We start from the raw sequence: 27,990 nt of genomic DNA, 5'->3' as shown, positions 1-27,990 counted from the left end.
AAGTCTCTGTTATGTGTATCTGTTGCGTTTATTTAAATTATGAAAAAACTCTACGAAATTGTGCGCCAACCTAATACTATGGGGAATATATGCGCGCCGTCAGTTCCAGTGCCTCAAAACACTTTCCAACTTTAATACCTGATTGACTGTGCTAAATCTATAACTTAATGAGTGGATTGTGACAACATTTCAGTATTTTTCAAAACAATTTATAGTTACATGAAATATTCAAAATGCTATTTTTGTTACCGCTGGAAGCCATCAGAGAGGCGATCTGCAACTTGGTATGGGTAACTGGCAGACCTTTTGAGTCCTTTGGTAATATACAGCGTGTTTTTAAATTAGTAACATAAAAGTAAGCTTTAATTTTGAAAGGGTTAAATAACATGCAGAAATGTTTGATACGGCACAGAATGCAGCATATCTTCAAGTTTCATTACCGCTTAACACTGATAGTTTCCGATATTCACGAATGTACGACTGCCGAACTGGTTCAAATGTTGCATCAGAGACTGCTGGCCAACTATGATCTGGCGTCCTAAGTCACACAAAGCCAGTTAATCTCTGAGATGTTGACTTCCGATAGTTAGTCCTGAATTGTTTCTGAATTGTAGTAGCTGATTTGGATCCACGAAACAGTAACCAAGACCGCGCACGCTGTACGCCGTTATACGACTCCATGATGATTCTTGAAATAACTCATTCGCACATGCCACCTAGCGGGAGCATAGGCAACTAACAGTGTTAGGAGGGAATAAAAATTGAATATTTGCTGCATTCAATGCTGTGTCAAACATTTCTGCAAGTTATTTACTCTTTAGAATATTATAGATTAGTTTTGTGTAACTAATTTTTAAACACTGTGTATACATGATGTTTCCGTAACAGCGTGCAAAAGCTGAACAGGACATAGCGGCTGCTCCACTGAACAATTCGAGGCAAGGAATCTGCGACCGTAGAAGCCAGCTTAAGGAGATAATAGGAATAAAATCACATTACTGTGTAATTTTTTATTCACATTAGTTAAATGCAAATACCATCATTGACACAATGAGCGTACCATTTGTACTGTGCCTTACAAAATGAGCTGCAGCTACCGACCACCAATCTCAATGCAAGGATGGCACGGGCGAACAACATTCTGACGCACCATGACAAATATCCCTGGTACAGGGTGTTTCAAAAATGAGCGGTATATTTGAAACGGCAATAAAAAGTAAACGAGCAGCGATAGAAATACATCGTTTGTTGCAATATGCTTGGGACAACAGTACATTTTCAGGCAGACAAACTTTCGAAATTACAGTAGTTACAATTTTCAACGACAGATGGCGCTGCAAGTGATGTGAAAGATATAGAAGACAACGCAGTCTGTGGGTGCGCCATTCTGTACGTCGTCTTTCTGCTGTAAGCGTGTGCTGTTCACAACGTGCAAGTGTGCTGTAGACAAGATGATTTATTCCTTAGAACAGATGATTTTTCTGGTGTCGGAATTTCACCGCCTAGAACACAGTGTTGTTGCAACAAGACGAAGTTTTCAACGGAGGTTTAATGTAACCAAAGGAGCGATGGGACGATGGGACTGCAACATGGGGCTTTTCGGTTCCCCATATGCGCCAGTTCTGTTTATTGACGAAGCCGTCCAGGTAAAAATAAGCTTCGTTAGTAAACCAAATGCTGCCCACATGCATATCGCCTTCATCAATCCTGTGCACTATATCGTTAGCGAATGTCTCTCGTGCAGCAATGGCAGCGACGCTGAGGGGTTGCCACGTTTGAATTTTGTATGGATAGAGGTGTAAACTCTGGCGCATGAGACGATACGTGGACGTTGGCGTCATTTGGACCGCAGCTGCAACACGGCGAACGGAAACCCGAGGCCGCTGTTGGATCACCTGCTGCACTAGCTGCGCGTTGCCCTCTGTGGTTGCCGTACGCGGTCGCCCTACCTTTCCAGCACGTTCATCCGTCACGTTCCCAGACCGTTGAAATTTTTCAAACAGATCCTTTATTGTATCGCTTTTCGGTCCTTTGCTTACATTAAACCTCCGTTGAAAACTTCGTCTTGTTGCAACAACACTGTGTTCTAGGCGGTGAAATTCCAACACCAGAAAAATCCTCTGTTCTAAGGAATAAACCATGTTGTCTACAGCACACTTGCACGTTGTGAACAGCACACGCTTACAGCAGAAAGACGACGTACAGAATGGCGCACCCACAGACTGCGTTGTCTTCTATATCTTTCACATCACTTGCAGCGCCATCTGTTGTTGAAAATTGTAACTACTGTAATTTCGAAAGTTTGTCTGCCTGAAAATGTACTGTTGTCCCAAGCATATTGCAACAAACGGTGTATTTCTATCGCTGCTCGCTTAGTTTTTATTGCCGTTTCAAGTATACCGGTCATTTTTGAAACACCCTGTATGTTTGGAATCACAACTACGAGTCTGGCAACTAATTCCATCTCCGTACCCACTGTGGCATCACAGAAAAGTGACTGTCGGTAACCGCATAGGAAATAATCGAGGCGACATCGCAGGCCATGGAGCAGGACCTCCTCCTCCAATCCAGCGACCACGAAATACTGTACCGCTACCGCTCCATCGTACTGTACTGTACGTCTCTAAATAGCACTGAGTAATGAATGGGTATATCTTTGATTTATAGCACTTTCTGCCATGGGACAGTGTAAATACAATAAACAGAGCGACGTTATGGACAAGTAAAGTAAACAAAACCTGCATCACGACTCCCTAGTAATCCGGCTCGTCCTCCTCCTTTTGCCGGCCGGAGTGGCCGTGCGGTTCTAGGCGCTACAGTCTGGAGCCGAGCGACTGCTACGGTCGCAGGTTCGAATCCTGCCTCGGGTATGGACGTGTGTGATGTCCTTAGGTTAGTTAGGTTTAATTAGTTCTAAGTTCTAGGTGACTGATGACCTCAGAAGTCAAGTCGCGTAGTGCTCAGAGCTATTTGAACCATTTTTAGCCTCCTCCTTTCCTTGCAGGAAATAGAGAATGTACAGCGCAGTACGTGTAAACTTGTACGCACGTTTGTTGTAAGCTGGAAAACAATAATGCTAGGCAAAGTGGCAGACAAGTTTACTTCCATATCTCCTTAAGCTGGCTTCTCCGACCCCATATTTCCTACCCCAAAATGTTCAGTGCAGCATTTTCTGAGTCCTGCTACATTTTTGCACGCTTTTACGGAAACATCCTGTATATGAGAAAGAAGTGTCGCTGTTTGAGTTATGGCAACAGAGAATAGCTGAGGAAACGCGAGAACGGCGATGTGCTCGCCGACGGTGGCAGGTGCGAGAGCAGGCAGGCGCTGGCAGGTTCCGCGGGACTCACCTTGGCAGGTCTTCCCCGTGTAGCCCGGCCGGCAGGCGCAGTAGAAGGAGTCGACGCTGCTCCAGCAGGTGCCGCCGTGGCGGCACGGGTTCACGCTGCACGCCTGGAACACAAACACACACAGCTGTGGTCTAAAGAACTACATTGCTCCCCAAGACTCAAGGAGGAACGACAGGGTGACAGTCGAATAAACTGGAACTTGTTGTTGCTGAATGCGAATGTATACAGGGTGAGTCACCTAACGTTACCGCTGGATATATTTCGTAAACCACATCAAATACTGACGAATCGATTCCACAGATCGAACGTGAGGAGAGGGGCTAGTGTAATTGGTTAATACAAACCATAAAAAAAATGCACGGAAGTATGTTTTTAACACAAACCTACGTTTTTTTAAAATGGAACCCCGTTAGTTTTGTTAGCACATCTGAACATATAAACAAATACGCAATCAGTGCCGTTTGTTGCATTGTAAAATGTTAATTACATCCGGAGATATTTTAACCTAAAGTTGACGCTTGAGTACCACTCCGCCGCTGTTCGATCGTGTGTATCGGAGAGCACCGAATTACGTAGGGATCCAAAGGGAACGGTGATGGACCTTAGGTACAGAAGAGACTGGAACAGCACATTACGTCCACATGCTAACACCTTTTTATTGGTCTTTTTCACTGACGCACATGTACATTACCATGAGGGGTGAGGTAAATGTACACACGTGGTTTCCGTTTTCAATTACGAAGTGGAATAGAGTGTGTCCCACTGGAAACGCGTCGACGTATGTGGTATCAGCATGATGGTGCACCTGCACATTCCGCAATTAACACTAGGCTGACCCTTGACAGGACGTTCGACGGGCGTTTCAATGGACGTGGAGGACGCATATATTGGCCAGCCCGTTCTCCTGATCTTACGCCTCTGAACTTCTTTCTGTGGGGTTCGTTAAAGGAGAATGTGCACCGTGATGTGCCTACAACCCCAGAGGATATGAAACATCGTATTGTGGCATCCTGCGGCGACATTACACCAGATGTACTGCGGCGTGTACGACATTCATTACGCCAGAGATTGCAATTGTGTGCAGCAAATGATGGCCACCACATTGAACATCTATTGGCCTGACATGTCGGGACACACTCTATTCCACTCCGTAATTTAAAACGGAAACCACGTGTGTACGTGTACCTCATCCCTCATGGTAATGTACATGTGCGTCAGTGAAAAAGACCAATAAAAAGGTGTTAGCATGTGGAAGTAATGTGCTGTACCAGTCTCTTCTGTACCTAAGGTCCATCACCGTTCCCTTTGGATCCCTACGTAATTCGATGCTCTCCGATAGACAAGATCGAACAGCGGAGGAGTGGTACTCAAGCGTCAACTTTAGGTTACAATATCTCCGGATATAATTAACATTTTACAATTCAACAAACGGCACTGATTACGTATTTGTTTACATGTTCAGATGTGCTAACAAAACTAACGGGGTTCCATTTAAAAAAACGTAGGTCTGTGTTAAAAAACACACTTCCGTGAATTTTTTTATGGTTCGTATTAACCAATTACACTAGCCTCTCTCCTCACGTTCGCTCCGTGGAATCGATTCGTCAGTATTTGATGTGGTTTACGAAATATATCCAGCGGTAATGTTAGGTGACTCACCCTGTATACATTGAAGAATTATTCCCCAAAATATTATGCACGAACTCCAAAAAGTAATGATTCTGTGGGCTCTTCACGGTAAATGCTAACAGCCAAACAGTTGCAGGATAGAGATTTATTGAAATCCTTGACCACGGTTTCGGTATATCTAAATATACCTTCATCAGAAGCAAAGATACACTAAAATCGCATCCTGCAGTGGAGATACATAAAACAATTGCGCCAAAGGCGCCGCCTTGTTGTGTATTGCAAGTCTACTTGCAGAATTCACCAATGGTGACGCTAAAAGGCAACAAGTGACATAAAGTGGGAATACTTAAGAGTGGACAATTCTGAATTAAAAAAAAAAAATGTTGAATGACGTAATACTAGAAGATGCAATGAAAAGAAAGTAGCCGAAATCCTGTGTAGTAAATTAAGTCACCCCTAAGCACAACAGCTGATGTTCTTTTTCCCCAGTGGTGTTAGACTTTTTTCCTTTTACATAAATCAAAAATGTGTTAATAACTTCACAACTTATTGTACACTGAGAAGTATAAGACATTAAGTGTGCCTTATGCTATTATCTTCCGTTTCACGCATCATATAAACGAACGTTCGGCGCTTTGGAACATTTCAACAATAACTGAACAAAGCTGCAGCTTCCTTTCTCCCTTTCTTCTTCTTAGTTATGGTGGTGCAATCATCGTAGTGCCAAGTAATCCCACATAGTTCTTATGGAAGACTATATTATTTTTTGATATTGTGTTATTGTTTGCTGTTCTACTTTCATAAGTGAGTGAAAATCTTTGAAAATGGCTGATCTATGATAAATTACGAGAGTAGTGATAAACCAGATCATTCAAATTGCTGGGTTGTTTTTGGGACGTGGGTAACGCAGCGTCTGCGATCTTTTCGTTTCCATCACGTCTAAAAGTTCTGTGTTGTGTGGTGTATGACAGCATGTCTCCTGTTGATATAATACCAGAAGTCAGATGCAGTTTCGCAAGTTAACTTCTTAATTATTATAGCGTTGAGACCACATGTTTCACGTGTCAAAGTAGTGCTGCGATAGATGTTGTATAATTTTTCGTTAGTTGCTCTTTTTTCGTGGACAATCATGTACCACTTGGCTTTAACACAAGTCACAGAAGTTGCTGTGTAGATTCCCACTTTATCTGAGGGTAGATCTCCCGCAGATGATTTAGTTTTCTGTTCTTCGTTTATTAAGATGTACTGTCGATCGCACTTGATGTATACAGAGATGAACTCAAGAAAATTTGACCAAATGTATGTTAAACCTCTTCGTGTCGCTGTCATGTCGAATGGCCGCTCCAAGCTTACTGGCTACCGTCAGTTAAGGTCGTAATGTTCTTGGTACACAGTGTTCATGGCCAACCATTATATTTACTCCTAAAGCCTTTGTAGCTGCTCTGGAAAGCGTGTGCAACAGGCTGTGACGTCAGCACTACGCTTTCGGCGCGGACGGCAGAGCGGTTATTTGTCCAGAAACTGATGGCGAGTGGGATAGATGCTCACTTTCTTCCCCACAGTATCATACCTGCCTCCCACTACGCGGCACGTGGGAGCATACTTTCATCTGCTGCAACTGGGCGATCGGACTGTAAAGAAGAGGCCCTGCTATGGTCACTAGGGCGGCAACTTAGCAAACGAATTTCGCCATAGCTCAGGACGCCAGTACATCGGGATTCGCAAATTTGACAAACAGGAAAGCCGACTGCTAGGACCTGTGACCGTTATGTCAGCGCCAGGTTGAACACTGGCAAAGTAGCGATTTTGGGGAAGTCTCTGCTGATGTTAGTTTTGTACTACCAACATTACCCACCTCACCATCAGTGCTGGATTCCAGGTACCCCCAGAGTGACGCGCCCACAGTGTATCTAAGGCCCTCCACTGGCAGTGGGTGCCGGCTACACAGCCACCGCACAATGCAGGGTTTATCGTGAATGCCGTCTTTACCTTGTTGGATCATCACTACGGAAATGTCCTTTGTTTATTTAATTGGGAGTGTGATACTGGAACCAGTGTCATGGGCTAACCCCAGTGCGATTTCTCTTTAGTCTGCGACGACTGTGCAGCTTTAGGATTTTGACTGCTCGTGTCTGCTTTCTGCATCATCTCTACAAGAGCGTCTGCTGCGGAGCATTAATAAGCTCGTGTTCGTGTACATACCAACTCCCTAGTACGGCCCAAACAGACCGCTGCGTCGTCTTCTGACACGGCGTCACTAAGATGCGGTGTGGCGGACTTGTGACCAAATTAGGAGAAATATTTACACAACATTAGTCCGGAATTAAATCACTAGGGGAAGTGGGAGCCAAAAGATCATTAGAGTTGGTTTGCAGAATATATGAGTCTGGAGTCACACCATCAGACTTTCAGAAAAATCATTGTAATTTAATTCCGGAAGATACAATGGTGGCAATAAAAGATAGGTTCAAGAATGGAGCAAGATTAGGAATGATTTTAACTCTGACTGCGAAAATGATTTTCAGAATATTTTTTCTTTTTTTTTTTTTTTTTTGTGCCTTGATCACTTTCAGTCACCAGCGCCGTCCTCAGACACACATAGTGCACAAGGCGAATAACCTAAAATTTGCAGCCAAATTTCGTGGGAGTGGCGAGTGTTACTAACGTGCGGCTTTTTCCGAATGGGTTGGCAGTAAGGGGCTCGTGTTGTTAGCTAAGAAACAGATTGTAATAATACTTATTGTATTTCTTGTGCAAATATACATTTTTGAAATGTCTAAATGCCAGTTGGCATTAACACATTAAAAGTTGGGTAAATTATAATGTCATTTTGCGGCTGCGAGGTTACGTTCGTCCGTTATCTGCACCTACAAGTGAACTCGTTGTAGCAGATCGCCGGTAGGAAAGCCGAGCAGAAACCTGCCGTACTGCAACTCGCACCAGGTTGCATAAACGCTAACTATTCCAAAAATCGGGAAGAAGTTTTGAATGAAAGGTGGAAATATTGGCAAATCTTCGGTGTATTCTGAACCTTGAGACGCACACTTTCACTGCCAAGCCCGTGATAATCTTAACACTGTCATGCACAAAACCTGTTAGCAAGTTTATGGCAACGTATTTCCCGAAGTCTGAACAGTTTCTAAGCATGGATTGTTCTTAAATGGATATATTCCTCCTACTATTAAGTTTATCGCTGTCTAATGCACTCATGTTTTTAGTCACTGATCTGCCCAATATGCCATGCAGAACTACTGTCCTTTCTCATACACAAAATTACTTAAAAAGTCCGTACTTTCTAAAAAATACACCGGAATAAATATACCTTGACTTCAAAACACTTTTGAAACATGTAGTACAACTAAAACCGGCAAATTATAACTTCCTTTGGAGCTCATACTACGTACGACCGTACCATTGAAAGACTGGACTCCGACTCCCTTAGACTACTGTAAGCATTCTCTATCTCCAAGAGAAAAGACTCGCGAAGAATATTCTGTTCTTAATGGTCAGTTTTCTTTAAGCCCAATAGAAAAGCATCATTCTCCCGCGTTAGTTCACGACTAACCAATCAACAAATAACACACTCTCGAACTGAATTTTTAACCCGAAATAAATATTTAACATTCTGATATTTTGTTTATACTTTACATTATTAACTATTTTCATTTTCACTCGAGTTAGCTTTCCCTTTAAGATAAACTTACTTAACACATTATAATACAAAATTCCCCATCGTCTGCATTCAGACTACCTGAAAACTATCCCACGTTAGTGCTTACAGCGTTCATCAGTAGAATAATGATCTACATATTTACTTTATACCACTTTCACGCAACATTCACACTACTAAAAGCATATATAAAATTGTACAAACATAAATAAACAAGAAAGCCTTGAAGAAATGAACAGAAGAATTCACAAAAACTTTCTTTTGACCTGTTTCCTGAATGTCTCTGTGCACTACTGGATTCTAGTGGTCAAAATTCTTAACTACATTATGGTTCTCTCTGCTTATTCCTGTCAGCCACTGTCCTCTAGCAGATGAAAATTAGAATTACGTACTCGACTGAACCCGCTTCAGACCATCTGTCACTGCACACGCATGAGTCATTCTCCCGATACACAGGCTCTAGACAGGAGCGATATAAGACGCCACGCCTCAAGTGGTGTTCGCTGCAGGATTATAGTGCGATTCATTTACGAGATATCCCATTTTGAAAAGTTCCCACACCGACACTTGTATAATACCTGTGGTAGCACACACTAAAGAGCAACAAAACTGCATAAATAAGTTATGAGGATTCCGAACAGTAACAAAGAAACTGACCATCGCAGATTGTGTTCAAAATGGCACCGGCAACGGCAATACACGGTTCCAGTCTGGTGTGGAATGACTGCTCCACGCGTGCTAGCGAAGATGTCCAAGCAGGCTGCAGTAATACGTCAGTGCATATCATCGAGTGTAATTGGCATGTTCTTGTAGACCCCGTTTTTCAGCCTTCCCCACAGAAAAGTCTACAGGCATCAAACAATGGGAACGGGGCGACTAAGGTACAGGTCCTCTACGTCCAATCTAATGAATTCGAAACAATTCGTGAAGTTACAATGTTACTTATAATCCATCTTGATTGCAAAATAATTATTCATATGATCGGTTTCGGTTCTTCTAGAACCATCTTCAGATCTCATATTTCGTTTACAGGAGTAACCCGTCACATGTGACGCAGCATGTGACCCATCATGTGAAAGTTGCTGTATTTGGACGGGTTACTCCTGTAAACGAAATATGAGATCTGAAGATGGTTCTAGAAGAACCGAAACCGATCATATGAATAAACATTTTGCAATCAAGACAGATTATAAGTAACATTGTAAAATTACTGATTGCGGCTATTCTATCAGTCATTATGTCTGTTTTCGCAAAATTCGTGAAGTCATGCTGTAATACTTCGTGTACTATGGGCTGGATAGCCATCATTTTGGTAACACAGGTTCCTCCTTGTCTGCAGATTAAAATCTTCAAGAATCCATGGAAGATGGTCTGTTAGGAGGCTTCGATACTTGTGCGAGTACAGTGTTCTGTCGATGAAATAGGTCCTACGACCTATTGGTTCATTATCCCACACCACACGTTTACACTCCATGGACCCTGATGTTCCACCTGAAGAGGCAACAGGGATTGTTAACAGCGCATTTTTCGGCAGTTTACCTGGCCATGACTGGTAAATGTGGCTTCATCACTAGACAAGAAACATGGTACATCTGTAGTATACTGACTTAATGCCCATGTGCAGAAGTTCACACGATTCTCAAAACCGTTTCTATGCAGCTCTTGATAAAGAGACAGATGATAGAGATGGAACCTATGTCTTTGGAAAATGCGTAGGACATCTGCCTGAGTCATGAACTGCAACAACAGCAATAACTTTAATTTCCCTCTCATCTGTCGTCACTTGTTTCCTTCTGTAACATTGTGTAGGTGTTATGCTACCACTTTCACGTAACTGGGTGAAGAGGTTGATAAGTAATTGCCTAGATGGCTGACGTCTACTGTGGTGTGTTGCCGCATACACCATACAAGAACGAACTGCATTCTTCCTACATTCTCGATACAGCACAAGCTTGTCGACTTCTTCTGCATTGGTAAATCCCATCGCCCACTCACGATACGCTGCTCAGACTGTCACACAATAACTGACCAGCAAGTCGCAGTGCACTCAAGGAACACCCAACCACAGTATAAGCAAACATAACAACATCGTACCTAGCAAGTACTCAGATTGAATGCCACAAACAAGTGTCGGTGAGGAAAAGTTTCAAAATGGTATATCTCCTACGCGACTCGCACTAGAACCCCGCAAGAAATACCACTGACGTTCTATTTTACTCAACTTTTACTTTGTTAATGTCGTAGGCATTGTTCCATTTAAAGAATTGTATGTTTCCAGAAGAAATACAGTTTCTAAGCGTTATTACAATCTGTTTGTTGGCTAGCAATACGAGCCCCCGATTACCAACTTATTCTGTGAAAACCGCACATAACTAGCACTTTGACTTCCGTAATATTTGCGGTACAAGTTTGAGATGATCCACCCCGTATATACATTTAATCGATATGAGGTATATTTTTCAAGGGTCAAAGCTTGCTGTCATCATCATCCACCACGTCGTGCACCGTAAAACCTGTATTAGGAAGACTAGTCTGGAGGCATTTGTCTGGAGGGTAGCTCTGTACGGAAGTGAAATGCGGGCGCTAAGCAGTTATAACAAAAAGAAAATTGAAGCTCTTGGTAATCTTTCAGAACATTTCTCGTGGAGGGAATAACGGTCGTGGAGTCACAACTTCTGTTCCGTTCACCACCATCGCCTACCGTCATGGTATGAATGGACCGAAAAGTGTCAGATTCTCACTGAAAATGGCAACCATTGTATTTTATAAATATTTTATTGTGGTAAAGACTGTTTTTAACCCATTTTAAAGAAGCTTTTGGAACGTGGTGCATAGAAAAATGCTGTAGATTTCACAGGTAGAGCCGGCCGCGGTGGCCGAGCGTTTCTAGGCGCTACAATCTGGAATCGCGCGACCGCTACGGTAGCAGGTTCGAATCCTGCCTCGGGCATGGCTGTATGTGATGTCCTTAGGTTAGTTAGATTTAAGTAGTTCTAAGTTCTAGGGGACTGATGACTACAGAAGTTAAGTCCCATAGAGCTCAAAGCCATTTGAACCATTTTTCACAGGTAGATCGAATAATTCAAAAAATGTTCAAATGTATGTGAAATCGTATGGGACTTAACTGCTAAGGCCATCAGTCCATAAGCTTACACACTACTTAACCTAAATTATCCTAAGGACGGACACACACATCCATGCCCGAGGGGGGACTCGAACCTGCGCCGGGACCAGCCGCACAGTCCATGACTGCAGCGCCCCAGACCGCTCGGCTAATCCCGCGCGTCTGGTTTTGTGTGTACCACAAGTGCTTCTGTGTGGTTGAGCTGAACATGTGGACATCGGTAAAAGTTTTGTGAAGCTTAAGTATGGTGGACTATTTCATGTAGCCTGTTATTCATGGATTATGCTTCGTAGTTTGACAGTTTTTACTCGCGTTTTCCCCTGCCCGTTTGAGAATATTGCGTCTTTCTATGTTGCTCTAGCTTAGACGCACGTTTCACTGTACAAATTTAAGTTTCAATGCGCTTCCGAATATCTTTTTTTTTTTTACTGTTTTATTGTTTGTTTGTCGTCCGCGAGTTTTGAATCTGTTTCCACTTTTTTTCTCTTCATTCTGCGCCCGTGAATCTGCATTTGTGTGTGTCTGTGTGTGTGTGTGGGTGTGTGTGTGGGTGGGTGGGTGGGTGGGTGGTAGTGGGTGTGGGTGTGGGTGTGTGTGTGGTTTTTAAACATCGTTGGTTTACTAATTTAGAGCTCTGATTAATTTGATTGGCAGACACAGTACACACACAATGTAAACTAAAATGTAAGGTGCACATGTATCATATTTCCTAACCTGAGATAATCTATGTGTATTCCAGAAGAATAAAAGGAACAAAAAGCCCACTGATGATACTACAACCTTGGTAAAACATGTTTGGCTATTAAAACAAAGCAGTAATTTGTGTACTTGGGAAAAGGCTGACCCACCCTTAACTGATAATTGCTTTGCCTTATTACATTAAAAGGAACGCACGCAGTTGGCATTTACATATGAACAGACATGACGAGCAAGCATCTTCCATAGAAACCTGTGGAAACAGGAAACAGTCTCTCTTCTAAATTCGCCTTCCCATTCCCTGTAAATCCTCCAAGTATTCTGCATTTAAATTTTTCGCTATTTTTCCGCGTAGCAGCAACATTTTTCCTTCGTCGCGAAAGCGCCTCTGGGGGTAAAAAGGAGATCCTTTTAAAACGTGGAACAACAACAAGAAGATTACAGGCGGCGACCCGGCTGCTCCCCCGGCAGACATTCCATGGAAATGACTTCCTCGCAGCGGAGCAAGAAGTTTGCAGCAACGTCGCAGCCGCTTCCGAGAGCGGGCGGCTAAAGTGATTTAGCGTCGCGGTAGGATGTCGTTAGCTGCAGGGGCGTGTTATCCAGAAAAGAAGGAGGAGAAAAAAAAACATGCCTGACGAGTCACTCGTGCCTCTTAATCCGCTTACAAGCCGCGGGCGGGACAAGCGCCGCTGCCCCCCCCCCCCCCCTCCAAAAAAAAATAACTGTGCAGCATCTGACCTCAAAGTCCTAAAAACATGAAAGGACGGCGGACCGGTACTACCATTAGGGCAATCTTTGATTATTTCAGAAGTAAAGGCCGTGTCGGTGCCGTAAATTAACAGCCTTGAATTGCGTTCTAGAGTATTCGATGCACAATTTCTATTTGTATTGAGTATCGTGTTACCACGTGGCTATATTTCATACACATTGCCCATTATGTAATATTATTTGGAGAAGTTGAATATTATACCTTAAATTACAAAGCTGATATTTTAAATTAGATATTGACAAGGTTACATACAATTAAAATAAAACCATTACATTTATTATAATAACAATGCCACTGTGTAGCGCAGCTTTTTTGCAAACTAAATTATCTTTCAGAAAGTTCTATAAAATTAGGATGCAAAAGCCAGATTGTTTAGCAGTTTATAACTTAATGTGTAGAGTAACTAGTTGCACGAAAAATAACCCAACACAGTTGGCTAATATGTAGATTCTAGTTGTTGTTGCTGTCGTCTTCAGTCCTGAGACTAGTTTGTTGCATCTCTCCATGCTACTCTATCCTGTGCAAGCTGCTTCATCTCCCAGTACCAACTTCAGCCTACATCCTTCTGAATCTGCTTAGTGTATTCATCTCTTGGTCTCCCTCTACGATTTTTACCCTCCACGCTGCCCTCCAGTACTAAATTGGTGATCCCTCGATGTATCAGAATATGTCCTACCAACCGATCCCTTCTTCTAGTCAAGTTGTGCCACAAGCTCCTCTTCTCCCCAATTCTATTCAATACCTCCTCATTAGTTATGTGATCTACCCATCTAATCTTCAGCATTTTTCTGTAGCACCGCATTTCGAAAGCTTCTATTCTCTTCTTGTCTAAACTATTTATCGTCCACGTTTCACTTCCATACATGGCTTCACTCCATATAAATACTTTCAGAAACGACTTCCTGACATTTAAATCTTTACTCGATGTTAACAAATTTCTCTTCTACAGAAACGCTTTCCTTGCCATTTTATATCCTCTCTACTTCGACGATCATCAGTTATTTTGCTCCCCAAATAGCAAAACTCCTTTACTACCTTAAGTGTAACTCCCTCAGCATCACCCGACTTAATTCGACTACAGTCCGTTTTGCTTTTGTTGATGTTCATCTTATACACTCCTTTCAAGACACTGTCCATTCTGTTCAAGTGCTCTTGCAATTCCTTTGCTGTCTCTGGCAGAATTACAATGTCATCGGCGAACCTCAAAATTGTTATTTATTCTCCATGGATTTTAATACCTACTCCAAAATTGCTTTTGTTTCCTTTACTGCTTGCTCAATATACAGATTTAATAACATCGCGGAGGGGCTACAACCCTGTCTCACTCCACTTCTTTCCTTACATGTCCCTAGACTCGTATAACTGCCATCTGGTTTCATACAAATTGTAAACTAAAGTAATTAAGTAATTTAGTAGAAGCTTACATGTTTTAGGTGTGATTGCTTGCAACTCATATTTTACTAAATGTTGTATAAAAGTGTTACAATGGAACTCAGAATTTCAAGCAATTTCTTCACTACAGCAGATATTGCTATTGGCCATAATTTGTGTGATGCTTAATTTTTCATTATAATTTTAGAACCACACTAGTACCAATAATTTGTTTTTTCCATACAAGAACCAGAGGCGGTCCAAAGTAATTAGTGCTGTGTTGTCTGAACAAGACACAGCCAGGGCAAAAGCACCACGGGCATAAAGACGCGAGCTGGTGTCAGTGCCATAGAGACTCGCCACTTGCGCGAGTTCCACCAGCGCCACGGACGGCGCTGAGGATGATGATAGCGACTTCGCCTCGGCCAATTGCCGGCCGAGTACAATCCGCCAATGACCGGACGACAACAGACAGAAGCCTACTCGGAAGATAGAAGAGCAGCTCTCGCCCACTTGGCTGTAGATCAACGTCCAGAGCTGACATAGATATACAGGGTGAAAAGTGCAGGGCTATTACAAATGATTGAAGCGATTTCATAAATTCACTGTAGCTCCATTCATTGACATATGGTCACGACACACTACAGATACATAGAAAAAGTGATAAGTTTTGTTCGGCTGAAGCCGCACTTCAGGTTTCTGCCGCCAGAGCGCTCGAGAGCGCAGTGAGACAAAATGGCGACAGGAGCCGAGAAAGCGTATGTCGTGCTTGAAATGCACTCACATCAGTCAGTCATAAAAGTGCAACGACACTTCAGGACGAAGTTCAACAAAGATCCACCAACTGCTAACTCCATTCGGCGATGGTATGCGCAGTTTAAAGTTTCTGGATGCCTCTGTAAGGGGAAATCAAGGGGTCGACCTGCAGTGCGCGAAGAAACGGTTGAACGCGTGCAGGCAAGTATCACGCGTAGCCCGCGGAAATCGACGAATAACGCAAGCGGGGAGCTAAACGTACCACAGCCGACGGTTTGGAAAATCTTACGGAAAAGGCTAAAGCAGAAGCCTTACCGTTTACAATTGCTACAAGCCCTGACACCCGATGACAAAGTCAAACGCTTTGAATTTTCGGTGCGGTTGCAACAGCTCATGGAAGAGGATGCGTTCAGTGCGAAACTTGTTTTCAGTGATGAAGCAACATTTTTTCTTAATGGTGAAGTGAACAGACACAATGTGCGAAGCTGGGCGGTAGAGAATCCTCACGCATTCGTGCAGCAAATTCGCAATTCACCAAAAGTTAACATGTTTTGTGCAATCTCATGGTTTAAGGTTTACGGCCCCTTTTTCTTCTGCGAAAAAAACGTTACAGGACACGTGTATCTGGACATGCTGGAAAATTGGCTCATGCCACAACTGGAGACCGACAGCGCCGACTTCATCTTTCAACAGGATGGTGCTCCACCGCACTTACATCATGATGTTCGGCATTTCTTAAACAGGAGATTGGAAAACCGATGGATCGGTCGTGGTGGAGATCATGATCAGCAATTCATCTCATGGCCTCCATGCTCTCCCGACTTAACCCCATGCGATTTCTTTCTGTGGGGTTATGTGAAAGATTCTGTGTTTAAACCTCCTCTACCAAGAAACGTGCCAGAACTGCGAGCTCGCATCAACGATGCTTTCGAACTCATTGATGGGGACATGCTGCGCCGATTGTGGGAGGAACTTGATTATCGGCTTGATGTCTGCCGAATCACTAAAGGGGCACATATCGAACATTTGTGAATGCCTAAAAAAACTTTTTGAGTTTTTGTATGTGTGTGCAAAGCATTGTGTAAATATCTCAAATAATAAAGTTATTGTAGAGCTGTGAAATCACTTCAATCATTTGTAATAACCCTGTATTTAAACCGACAAACTCTGGGAGGTTGTAAGGGACATCTAAACAAATATTTTACCCTAATGTCATTTTCTCCTACGAGGAGTATTTAAACCGGTAGAGGAATATTTCTCTGGCGGCAAATTAATGAAACCAATAAACACTTTTCCATTTTTTATGACCAAGATACAACACATTAACACAACCCAATTCCAATTACAGCAGATTTTCAAAAATGCCTCCACTGACACGTAAACAAAGGTTACACCGTCGGATCATGTTCTGTCTGACACGTACAAAAACCCCAGGAGTATCCTGAATTGTTCCTGCTGCTGCTACTATCCGGGCAACCAGATCTTTTCTGATGCAACAGGAGTTGCGTAAACAAAGTTGCGCATCTCTCCCCACACAAAAAAGTCCAGAGGGGACATATCTGGGGATCGAGCAAGCCATGGTAGAGCACCACCTCTGCCAATCCACTTTTCTGGGAACCGTCGGTCCAGGAATCGACGCACACTACGATTGAAATGCGCCGGCGTCCCGTCATGTTGGAACCATATGCGTTGTCTTGTAGGGAGCGTGATGTCTTCCAGCAATTCTGGCAATGCTCTGGCGAGAAAATTGTAATAGTGCCTGCCATTTAATAGCCTAGGTAGCAGATACGGCCCAATTAAACAGTCCCCAACAACACCGACCCACGCATTAAGGAAGAACCGCACTTGATGAGCGCTAGTAAGTGTGGCATGTGGGTTATCTGTTGTGTTGGCTAAAGAGCCAACACCGTGTTACTAGAGGAGGCCTAAATGCACGCGTTTTAGCTCACGCAGGATGGCGTGAGGAGGGAAGAACCATACTGACGTGAGGTCTGGAACATGACAAGGAATTAGAATTCAGAAAGCGGACATAATTAGTTTGATACTTAACTTTAATCCATTTAATGATGAACGTCGCTCTTGACGGTACATGATTCACAATATTATCAGTTCAGAATACGTTCTTGAAGAATATGGCGCCTTGCTAGGTCGTAGCAAATGACGTAGCTAAAGGCTATGCTAAACTGTCGTCTCTGCAATTGAGAGCGTATGCAGGCAGTGAACCATCGCTAGCAAAGTCGGGTGTACAACTGGGACGAGTGCTAGGGAGTCTCTAGACTAGACCTGCCGTGTGGCGGCGCTCGGTCCGCAATCACTGATAGTGGCGACACGCGGGTCCGACGTATACTAACGGACCGCGGCCGATTTAAAGGCTACCATCTAGCAAGTGTGGTGTCTGGCGGTGACACCACATTATCCTCTCTCCAAACATGCGAATTGTGCATGTTGGATACTCCAACATGCCCGAACGTTGCTTTATCGGTAAACAACACAGAGGATGGTAATGTAGGATGCATTTCACACTGTTCCCGGTACCACTGCGAAAACTGTGCTCTGGGTGCATAAACAACTGGTTCCAGGTTTTGGGCTCGCTGTAAGTGAAATGGACGTAACAATTGCTCTCGAAGGACTGTTCTTACATTCGTCTGATTCGTCCCCATGTTACGTGCAATTGCACGAATGCTGATTGAAGGATCCCGCTCCACATGCTGCAAGACAGCTTCCTCAAATTGCAACGTTCTTACCGCGCCACGGCGTCCCCGCCCAGGTAATCTGCTAAATGACCCGGTCTCAAGCAGACGTTGGTACACAGCAGGAGAGGTCGTATGATGCGGGATACGGCGATTAGGATATTGTTGTTGATAAACCCGCTGTGCAGCTCGGCCGTTAAGGTGCACTACGTAGTACGCACCAACCATATCAGTGTACTCACCCGATGTATATCGCTTCATTAGTAAACAGAGACAATCCACTACTACGCTGATGGACAGCAGTTGCCTACAACTGAAGAGCGTAATATGCCTTCTAATAACTGAAGATCGTAATACGGCCTCTAACAACCGAAGAGCGTAATACGGCCTCCACCAGTTTGAATAATCCTCATAGGAATAAATGACATTAGGGAAAAATATTTGTTTTGATGTCCCCTACAACCTAACAGAGTTTGTCGCTTTAAATATTTTTCACCCTGTAGATAGTGAACGTCATTTAGTGAACTCTTAGGATTGAACAGACAGTTGTTGTAAATTGCATTTGCTATGTACTGTGAAGTTTACCTACGATTATTTGCACTTTGCCACTGAGGGCCACTTATGCGTTACATTGCATGCAGTATTGCAGACTTAATCATTCAACAAGTCACAAAGATAAGTAAACCTTTTTAACTCATTTGTGTGACTTTGTTATTAATTTGTTGGAGTGTTGTAAAACCTTCGTTCTCCTGTCCTGTTACCTGACCCTGGGGCATAGCTGTGTAATAGTGGCAGGGAGAAATTGTCTTAGCGGTGTACTGCACCAGAAGCCGTTTCACGAACCCACAAGCTCGGCCTACAGTAACTACAGTGGCAATTCGGCCTCCAAAGCACTTTTGATGAGGCCTTTACAAAACTGGCGACGAGGGTATGCAAAATTTAGTTGTCAGTTACCAGTCGGATCATGTGAGTCGTTAATGGTAGCATTATCGAGTTCTTAGAAACGAGTAAATGATGGAAATTTGTCAGTACATTACTGGTGGACGGTTTATTTCAAAACGTTGACCTATGTAAATTGTTACAGAATTCAGCACTGTCTAACAAGCCAATGGAGCGAGAACTCCTGCGCGCAACCAACAGGTACAGCAATGAGGATCACCCGGTAAGTCTTGAGATAAATAACCCCTATAAAAGTAACGTTTTTCCTCTAACAATTCTATAATTACAAAAACTTTTCAATTTGCTGTCGAGAAAAATGCAATCATTAATGAAAACTTTACTACGAAGTGTTACCTCTTCGTTTAGAATAGCGACGCTACAGTGAACTTTTAACATTGCAGCGCGTCAGCAATCGTGGATAATTTAATGATTGTAAAGAATCCGCCTCGATTTCAAACACAACCGGATGTTCACCTAGGTTTTGGTGCGTATAACCACGCCTTCCTCGGATCACACTAAAACTACGAACTGCCTAAAGAAACATGGTCCAACATTAACTAATATTGGACCATGCCTCTTTAGGCAGTTTGTAGTTTTAGTGTGATCCGAAGAAGGCGTGGTGATCCGCACCGAAACCTAGGTGAACATCCGGTTTCTATTTGCAATCGAGGCGGTTTCCTTATAATCATTCAACGCTACAGTGTTCGTAATACATTCATAAGAGTTGAAATCCCCATTTGGCTTTACAAAGAGTACTCTGCGGTATTGGTTCCTAACTGAGTTTGCATTTATCACGAATCTCACACCCAGCGTAAAGTTACAAGTGACGGGAAATACGAGAAGGTGACTCCTGTACATAAGAAGTGTGAAAGAACAGCAGCCTCGACATTACAGACCAATATCTTTACCATCGGTTTGCTGCAGAATACTTGAATATACTCTCACTTCGAATATAATAAATTTCGTTGAGTCGAACAAGCGTCTTTCCTCGGATCAACATGGCTTTAGAAGGCGTAGCTCTTGCGAAACTCAGCTTGCCCTGTTCACACATGATGTACTGCGAACTATGGGAGAAGGCCAACAGACAGATTCCATATTCCTTGATGTACGAACAGCATCTGACACGTAGTCCAACTGTACACTATTAAAGAAGGCACGAGCACACGGAATAGGTTCCCAGATACGCGAGTCGCTTGAAGGCTTCTTTGAGTAACAGAACCTAGCGCGTTGTCCTCGACGGCAAATGCTCATCAGAGACAAGAGTATCGTCAGGAGTGTCCCAGACAAGTGTGACAGGACCGCGGTTATTTTCTGTATACATAAACGATCTGGCGTACGGGGTCGGCAGCTGTCCGTGGTTATTTGCTGATGATGCTGTGGTGTACGGGAAGACGTCGAAGTTGAGTGACTGTAGGATACAAGATGACTTAGACAAAATTTGTAGGTGGTATGATGAATGGTAGCTAGCTCTAAATGTAGAAAAATATAAGACAATGCAGACGAGTAAAAATAAAAAGAAACATAATCTACGAGTAACATTGCAAAGCGATATGAAATCAATCGAGCATCTAAGGATTGTGATAGGGAATGCGAATGGTCGACTTCGGTTTATTGGGAGAATTTTAGGAAAGTGTGTTTCATTTGTAAAGGAGACCGCGTCTTGGACTCTAGCGCGACCCACTCATGAGTACTGCTGAAGCGTTTGGGATCCGCGACAGGTTGGACTAGAGGAAGATATCGAAGCAATTGAGGGGTTTCCAGTTTCAGTTGAGGGGCTGGCCGTTAGATTTGTTACCGGTAGGTTAGAACAACAAGCAAGTATCACGGAGATTCTTCGGGAACTCGAATGGCAATTTTTCGAGGGAAGCTGACATTATTTTAGGGGAACACTATTGTGAAAAGTAAGAGCACCAGAATTTGAAGCTGACTTCCGAACGATTCTACTGCAGCCAACTTACATTTCGGTTAACGACCACTAAGATTAGTGAACCAAGAACTCGCATGGAGGCATATAGACACTCGTGTTTCTATCGCTTTGTTTACGAGCAGAACAGGAATGGAAAGGACTAATAGTGGTACGGCTGCACTCCCCCACGCACCATACGGTAGCTTGTGCAGTATCTATGTAAATGTAGAATACAGAAGTCTATACAGACGCATGGAAATATGAAGTAAAGAACGTTTAAAAATAATGGTTAATGTGGAAAATTCATTATACAGGATAACTCAAAAAATTAATAGAGCGGTAACAGAGGATTATGAGTATTTAATTCTTAGCGAAATATGGTTAATAATTACAGCTAATGCAATATCACAAATACTCCATAATCCATTTTTAGCCGATCATTCTGATGCATACGTGGAGTCACCAAAGAGAGCGCGCTGGAAACGTTTATTTTGAGTTTTTTTCGGCAAATGAGGCACATACGCTATGTCTCTTACATGACGCCACAACACGAAGTCTATTGTTGTCAGATCTGCAGATACAGGTGGCCAAGAACAGAACACAGTGTCGGTGTGTCCGATACAACCGACGCAATGGTTTCGAAAAGGTTGATTAAGAGATGTGCGAACCTTCATACACCAATTTGGGAGAGATCTATCTCAGCAAGTATGTACCACGTGGAACTAGTAATACGCGCACAACAATCCTTTAGAAAATAACAGATGTGTCAGATGCACCGGAGTAACACGTCAGAGTAAAGTGATAGACGACACAACGATATTCTCAGAAATCCTCAATGGCTGTGCCTAAATAAACCGTCTGACAAAGTTAGTGGAGTATCCGGAAAACATACTCGCTTATCAGTATATCTTCGCAGAAGTACAAATCATCAACGAATATATAAATGATTACAGCTCCAATTGTCTGTGACAGACAGGACGGCTACTACAGTGCATTAGTATTCATCGTGTTTGTTACTGAATATAGGTTCCGCCTTTTATGCAAAACACTTTTTTTGTTGTTACCCAAACATGTTTCAGCACCACTGTGCCATCATCACCGTTTTTTTATTGAAAAACTGTTAAAAGTGAACATATATTAGGTTGTAACTGATCTAACAAAATGAGGCGTTAAGGTATTGTTTGTTCGTTCTTTTACCTTTTAGCCCTCATTTTCACATTACGCGGCTTTGCAGGACCTTCTGTATAGTGTCCTGCAGTGATAGCTTTTCATCTGCGAACTAAACGATGTAAATGTGAATTTCATCAGCGAGTTGACGTCTCCCTTGATTTTTAAAAACGTGATTTTGGTGTGGCAAAATATTTTGCGTATGTATTTGTAATTACGTTTTTGTCATAGGTCCATTTTCCTTGGCGTTATAAGGGCACTTCATGCATATATTAAATGTGCTTAGTATACTTTTGATTTAACAAACGCCTTTTCACCTCGCAAAACGAGGTTTGAACAATGTTGTATCTCCTAACACCGTCGGCGTTCGTTTTGTTCCTGGGTGAGATGGCACCAAATTTGATTGTTGTTTGCTTTTATCTCTCTTTTTCTGTGTGTGTGTGTGTGTGTGTGTGTGTGTGTGTGTGTGTGTGTCTGTGTGTGTGTGTGTGTGTGGGTGGGTGAGTGGGTGCCGGCCTGAGTGGCCGAGCGGTTCTAGGCGCAAGATTCTGGAACCGCGCGACCGCTACGGTCGCAGTTTCGAATCGTGCCTCTGGCATAGATGTGTGTGATGTCCTTAGGTTAGTTAGGTTTAAGTAGTTCTAAGTTCTAGGGGACTGATGACCTCAGAAGTTAAGTCCCATAGTGCTCAGAGCCATTTTTTTGTCTGCCTTTTGTTATTTTCTTCTGTATGTGGGAGTTTTCTTCTATGCTTAGCTTGTGGTATAGACTGTGGCTGGATTTCAGTATTTTTAAATCTGTTGCTATTTTATATGGGTGGTGGTTGTGGGCTATTAGGTGGTCATTAAAGTAAATGTGCTAACGGTGGTGTTAATTTTTAGAGCTCTGAGGTGTTCATTGCTTCAGAATTCCATCTTGTTTGTCTTACGTATACTGATTGGCAAGTGTTGCATGTAAATTCATATATTCCCGATCTGCTGAATTTATCTGTGGATGTCTCCTGTGTTCTGAGTTTTTTCTGTGTTGTGTTGTCTGTACTATCCTACTTGAAGTCCCTGTTTCTTCAGTTCGTTACCTATTCCATAAACGATTTTGGTATTGTAGCTGACTATGTATAAGTTTGTTTTGTTTGTGTGTTGCAGTGTTGTGTCTTGCATGTGGTCAATGCTTGTATGTTGTGTTGTTCTGTGTTGTGTAAGGTTTTCTTGCTTGTGTTGTGCGTTCGTCACTTCTGTTTGTGTGTTGCACTGTTGTGTCTTGCATGTGGTCAGTGTTTGTACGTTGTGTTGCTCTGTGTTGTGTAAGGTTTTCTTGCTTGTGTTGTGCGTTCGTTACTTTCCTGTTTACAAAACTTTTTGGTTTAATTTCACTAGCATATGGGGCTTGTAAACATTTTCCTCTGCTATATGTTTTGTTGTGTTCAGCTCCTGTGTGTAATTCTGTTTGTTTATGGGTGTTCTGTTCAATTTGTGGAGCATGAATCTGAAGCTTGTGTGCTACCAGGTGATTCGACAAATTGTGAATGTTGATCATGGTTTTTGTTTTCTTGAATATTATGAATTCTTCAGTGCTGTTCGTTTTTCGTATTGTGAGATCCAGAAAATTTAATGTTAACGTAGACCACGATTGGTTAATATCACAGGCAGCACAGATTCCCCGGTCAATATCCTAGACAGCATAACACTGCTCCCTCCGGACTGCGTCCGTGGTGTCGAGCATGTTCGTCTGGATGATTGCGTAACCTGACACGACCATTGCCCTGGTGCAACAAGAAACACCATTCGCCTGACCAAGCGACTCGTGTGTACTGGTCCAACCCCTATTTTGTGATGGGATTGATCTCCCAACCATTCGTCGCTCACTTCTGATTTCATCGTCTTCAACCTCTTTCCATACATCCTCATGACAGTACGACACGAGCAGCCCCTACAAGGTCAAACAGCGAAGACGGCCATTCCAGATACGTACATCCAGAATGAATAAATTTATTCAGGTGTGGTTTTCGCCAAGTTATAGCAGACAATATCACCAATTTTCTGACGTTCTCAAATAATTTTTATAATTTATTGTCGCCGAATTACAACACCGACTTTTGTTTTTTGTTCCTAATGGAACTGCATAATTATTTTTCTGCGGCGTTTGAAAGAAGCTTCGAAAATAATGTCAACAACACAACGTGTATGGAACTCGATCAAATACTATCAAGATAACAGGGACGTAAACCACTGTCCCGTCCACAGGAGAAGAGGCCTATACAGTAAATACGAACAAGAACGAAACTCAGGTACGGGTTCGGGTTCGGTTCGAGTCCTCCCTTGGACATGGGTGCATGGGTGCGTGTTGTCGTTAGCGTAAGCTAGTTTACGTTAGATTAAGTAGTGTGTAAGCCTTGAGACCGACGACCTCAGCAGTTTGGTCGCATAGGAACTTACCACAAATTTTCAAATTTTCCAAGCCCTCAAAATGCTGACCCTGAGCATTGCTACATCCTATAAAGTGACTCTAGAGAAACAATACTGCACGTTGAATTTCATCTGGAGCTTACAGCAGCACGGAACCACGTTATGAGGCCTTCGGCAGTCTTCAGTGTTTCCTAACATAGCTCTTGTTTTAATTTTCGGCAACAGATAAAAGTGTGGAAATGTTAAGTTTGGTGAGTTTAGAGACCATTTTGCTTTTCCTACATGACCATTTCAATGCTCGCCAAGTTCGCTTAGGATGGTGTGTCATAGCATGTGCGAAATGGGAGGGACATGCGTGATGTCTGATTGCCTTATGCCCAGTGGCATTTCTTCCAATAACTGCGGCATCGGTATATCTTTCCAGAATAGACACCAATGAAGCGGACCTTGAAAAAACAAACACTAAACGAAGATAGACCACAAGAGTTGCTTTTATTCACTTCCATGAGTCAGCGTGTATTTTCAACCAGTGATTACTGCATCTTGTGGATATTGACATGCTCCTGTTTTCTAAAAGATGCTTCTTCCTTAAACAAAATTTTTGTACATATGTCCCATCACTGTGCTCTTTTCATCGATAACATTCGAAGAACTGTAACCAGTTTCGTAAGTCACTGCCGTAGATACAGCGAAATCTTAAGAGAAGGAAATGAGATGGAATGTAGTTTTCGCAGAACACTCGTTTGGTTAGTCCCTACTGTAATTCCGAGGTGCGTCTTAGAGACATTTGCTTTTCGTGTTACTGTTGCTAAAATGTTACTCTGATTTCTTTCAGCAGGTGCTCTCCTTCTCCTTGGTTTATTTTATTTTCCACATTTCGAGTTTCTAGAAGTTTATTTTGTACTGTTTGGCACTTTCTGGATACTCTTCAGCATACAACCACACCGCTGCTCTAACAGTTTGGCGAGATTCACCACAAACGGTACTCACTTTTCAGACAGTCGTGTACATTGTGAAGCCTCAGCATTTTTACGAGCAAATTATCTGATCGCTGCAATAACAGAACACAGGCTGATACACACTCATGCACATAAAATAAGGATAATTGCAGAATGTAGTGCCACACAACGAGGCACTACACAAAAAAGATCCGAAATGTGAAATAATTTGGGTGAAGGTCACGGTTAAAGCAGGCTCAGACATGGTAATTGGATGTCTCTATAGGCCCCCCGGCTCAGCAGCTGATGTGGCTGAGCACCTGAAGGATAATTTGGAAAATATTTCGAGTAGATTTTCCCATCATGTTATAGTTCTGGTTGGAGATTTTAATTTGCCGGATATAGACTGGGAGACTCAAACGTTCATAACGGGTGGCAGGGACAAAGAATCTAGTGAAATTTTTTTAAGTGCTGTATCTGAAAATTACCTTGAGCAGTTAAACAGAGAACCGACAAGTGGCGATATCATATTAGACCTTCTGGTGACAAACAGACCCGAACTATTTGAAACACTTAACGCAGAACAGGGAATCAGTGATCATAAAGCGGTTAGTGCATCGATGATTTCAGCCGTAAATAGAACTATTAAAAAAGGTACGAAAATTTTTCTGTTTAGCAAAAGTGACAAAAAGCAGATTTCAGAGTACCTGATGGCTCAACACAAAAGTTTTGTCTCAAGTACAGATAGTGTTGAGGATCACTAGACAAAGTTCAAAACCATCGTACGATACGTGTTAGATGAGTATGTGCCAAGTAAGATCGTAAGAGATGTAAAAGAGCCACCGTGGTACAACAACCGATTTAGAAAACTGCAGGGGAAGCAAAGGGAACTTCACAGCAAAGATAAACATAGCCAAAGCCTTGCAGACAAACAAAAATTACGCGAAGCGAAATGCAGTGTGAGGAGGGCTACGCGAGAGGCGTTCAATGAATTCGAAAGTAAAGTTCTATGTACTGACTTGGCAGAAAATCCTAAGAAATTTTGGTCTTATGTCAAAGCGGTAGGTGGATCAAAACAAAATGTCCAGACACTCTGTGACCAAAATGGTACTGAAACAGAGGATGACAGACTAAAGGCCGAAATACTAAATTTCTTTTTCCAAAGCTGTTTCACAGAGGAAGACTGCACTGTAGTTCCTTCTCTAGATTGTCGCACAGATGACAAAATGTTAGATATCGAAATAGACGACAGAGGGATAGAGAAACAATTAAAATCGCTCAAAAGAGGACCTGATGGGATACCAGTTCGATTTTACAAAGAGTACGCGAAGGAACTTGCCCCCCCCCACCCCCCCTTCTTGCAGCGGCGTGCCGTAGGTCTCTAGAAGAGCGTAGCGTTCCAAAGGATTGGAAAAGGGCACCGGTCATCCCCGTTTTCAAGAAGGGACGTCGAACAGATGTGCAGAGCTATAGACCTATATCTTTAACGTCGATCAGTTGTAGAATTTTGGAATACGTATTATATTCAAGTATAATGACTTTTCTGGAGACTAGAAATCTACTCTGTAGGAATCAGCATGGATTTCGAAAAAGACGATCGTGTGAAACCCAGCTCGCGCTATTCGTCCACGAGACTCAGAGGGCCATAGACGCGGGTTCCCAGGTGGATGCTGTGTTTCTTGGCTTCCGCAAGGCGTTCGATACAGTTCCCCACAGTAGTTTAATGAACAAAGTAAGAGCATATGGACTAGCAGACCAATTGTGTGACTGGATTGAAGAGTTCCTAGATAACAGAACGCAGTATGTCATTCTCAATGGAGAGAAGTCTTCCGAAGTTAGAGTGATTTCAGGTGTGCAGCAGGGCAGTGTCGTAGGACCGTTGCTATTCACAATATACATAAATGACCTTGTGGATGACTTGGAAGTTCACTGAGGCTTTTTGCGGATGATGCTGTGGTATATCGAGAGGTTGTAACAATGGAAAATTGTACTGAAATGCAGGAAGATCTGCAGCGAATTGATGCATGGTGCAGGGAATGGCAATTCAATCTCAATATAGACAAGTGTAATGTGCTGCGAATACATAGAAAGAAAGATCCCTTATCAATTAGCACGTCAGCAACTGGAAGCAGTTAATTCCACAAATTATCTGAGAGTACGCATTAGGAGTGATTTAAAATGGAATGATCATATAATGTTGATCGTCGGTAAAGCAGATGCCAGACTGAGATTCATTGGAAGAATCCTAAGGAAATGCAATTCGAAAACAAAGGAAGCAGGATGCAGTACGCTTGTTCGCCCACTGCTTGAATACTGCTCAGCAGTGTGGGATCCGTACCAGATAGGGTTGATAGAAGAGATAGAGAAGGTCCAACGGAGAGCAGCGCGCTTCGTTACAGGATCATTTAGTCATCGCGAAAGCGTTACGGAGATGATAGATAGACTCCAGTGGAAGACTCTGCAGGAGAGATGCTCAGTAGCTCGGTACGGGCTTTTGTTGAAGTTTCGAGAACATACCTTCACCGAGGAATCAAGCAGTATATTGCTCCCTCCTACGTGTATATCGCGAAGAGACCAAGA

The 27,990-nt window shown here is 42.8% G+C and overlaps 1 protein-coding gene across 1 annotated transcript in view; it reads right to left on the bottom strand.

Moving 5' to 3' along the window:
- LOC124597293 (delta and Notch-like epidermal growth factor-related receptor) overlaps positions 1–27,990 on the bottom strand; it is a 576,119-nt gene that overhangs the window by 37,140 nt on the left and 510,989 nt on the right. Inside the window, exon 10 of the mRNA XM_047135929.1 lies at positions 3,351–3,453. Within this exon, the coding sequence (XP_046991885.1) occupies positions 3,351–3,453 (103 nt within the window). The remainder of the gene's footprint in view (positions 1–3,350; positions 3,454–27,990) is intronic.

Source organism: Schistocerca americana, chromosome 1 (genome assembly GCF_021461395.2).
Source record: "Schistocerca americana isolate TAMUIC-IGC-003095 chromosome 1, iqSchAmer2.1, whole genome shotgun sequence".
NCBI classification, from domain to species: domain Eukaryota; kingdom Metazoa; phylum Arthropoda; class Insecta; order Orthoptera; family Acrididae; genus Schistocerca; species Schistocerca americana.
This window is presented reverse-complemented; position numbering and strand designations above follow the sequence as displayed.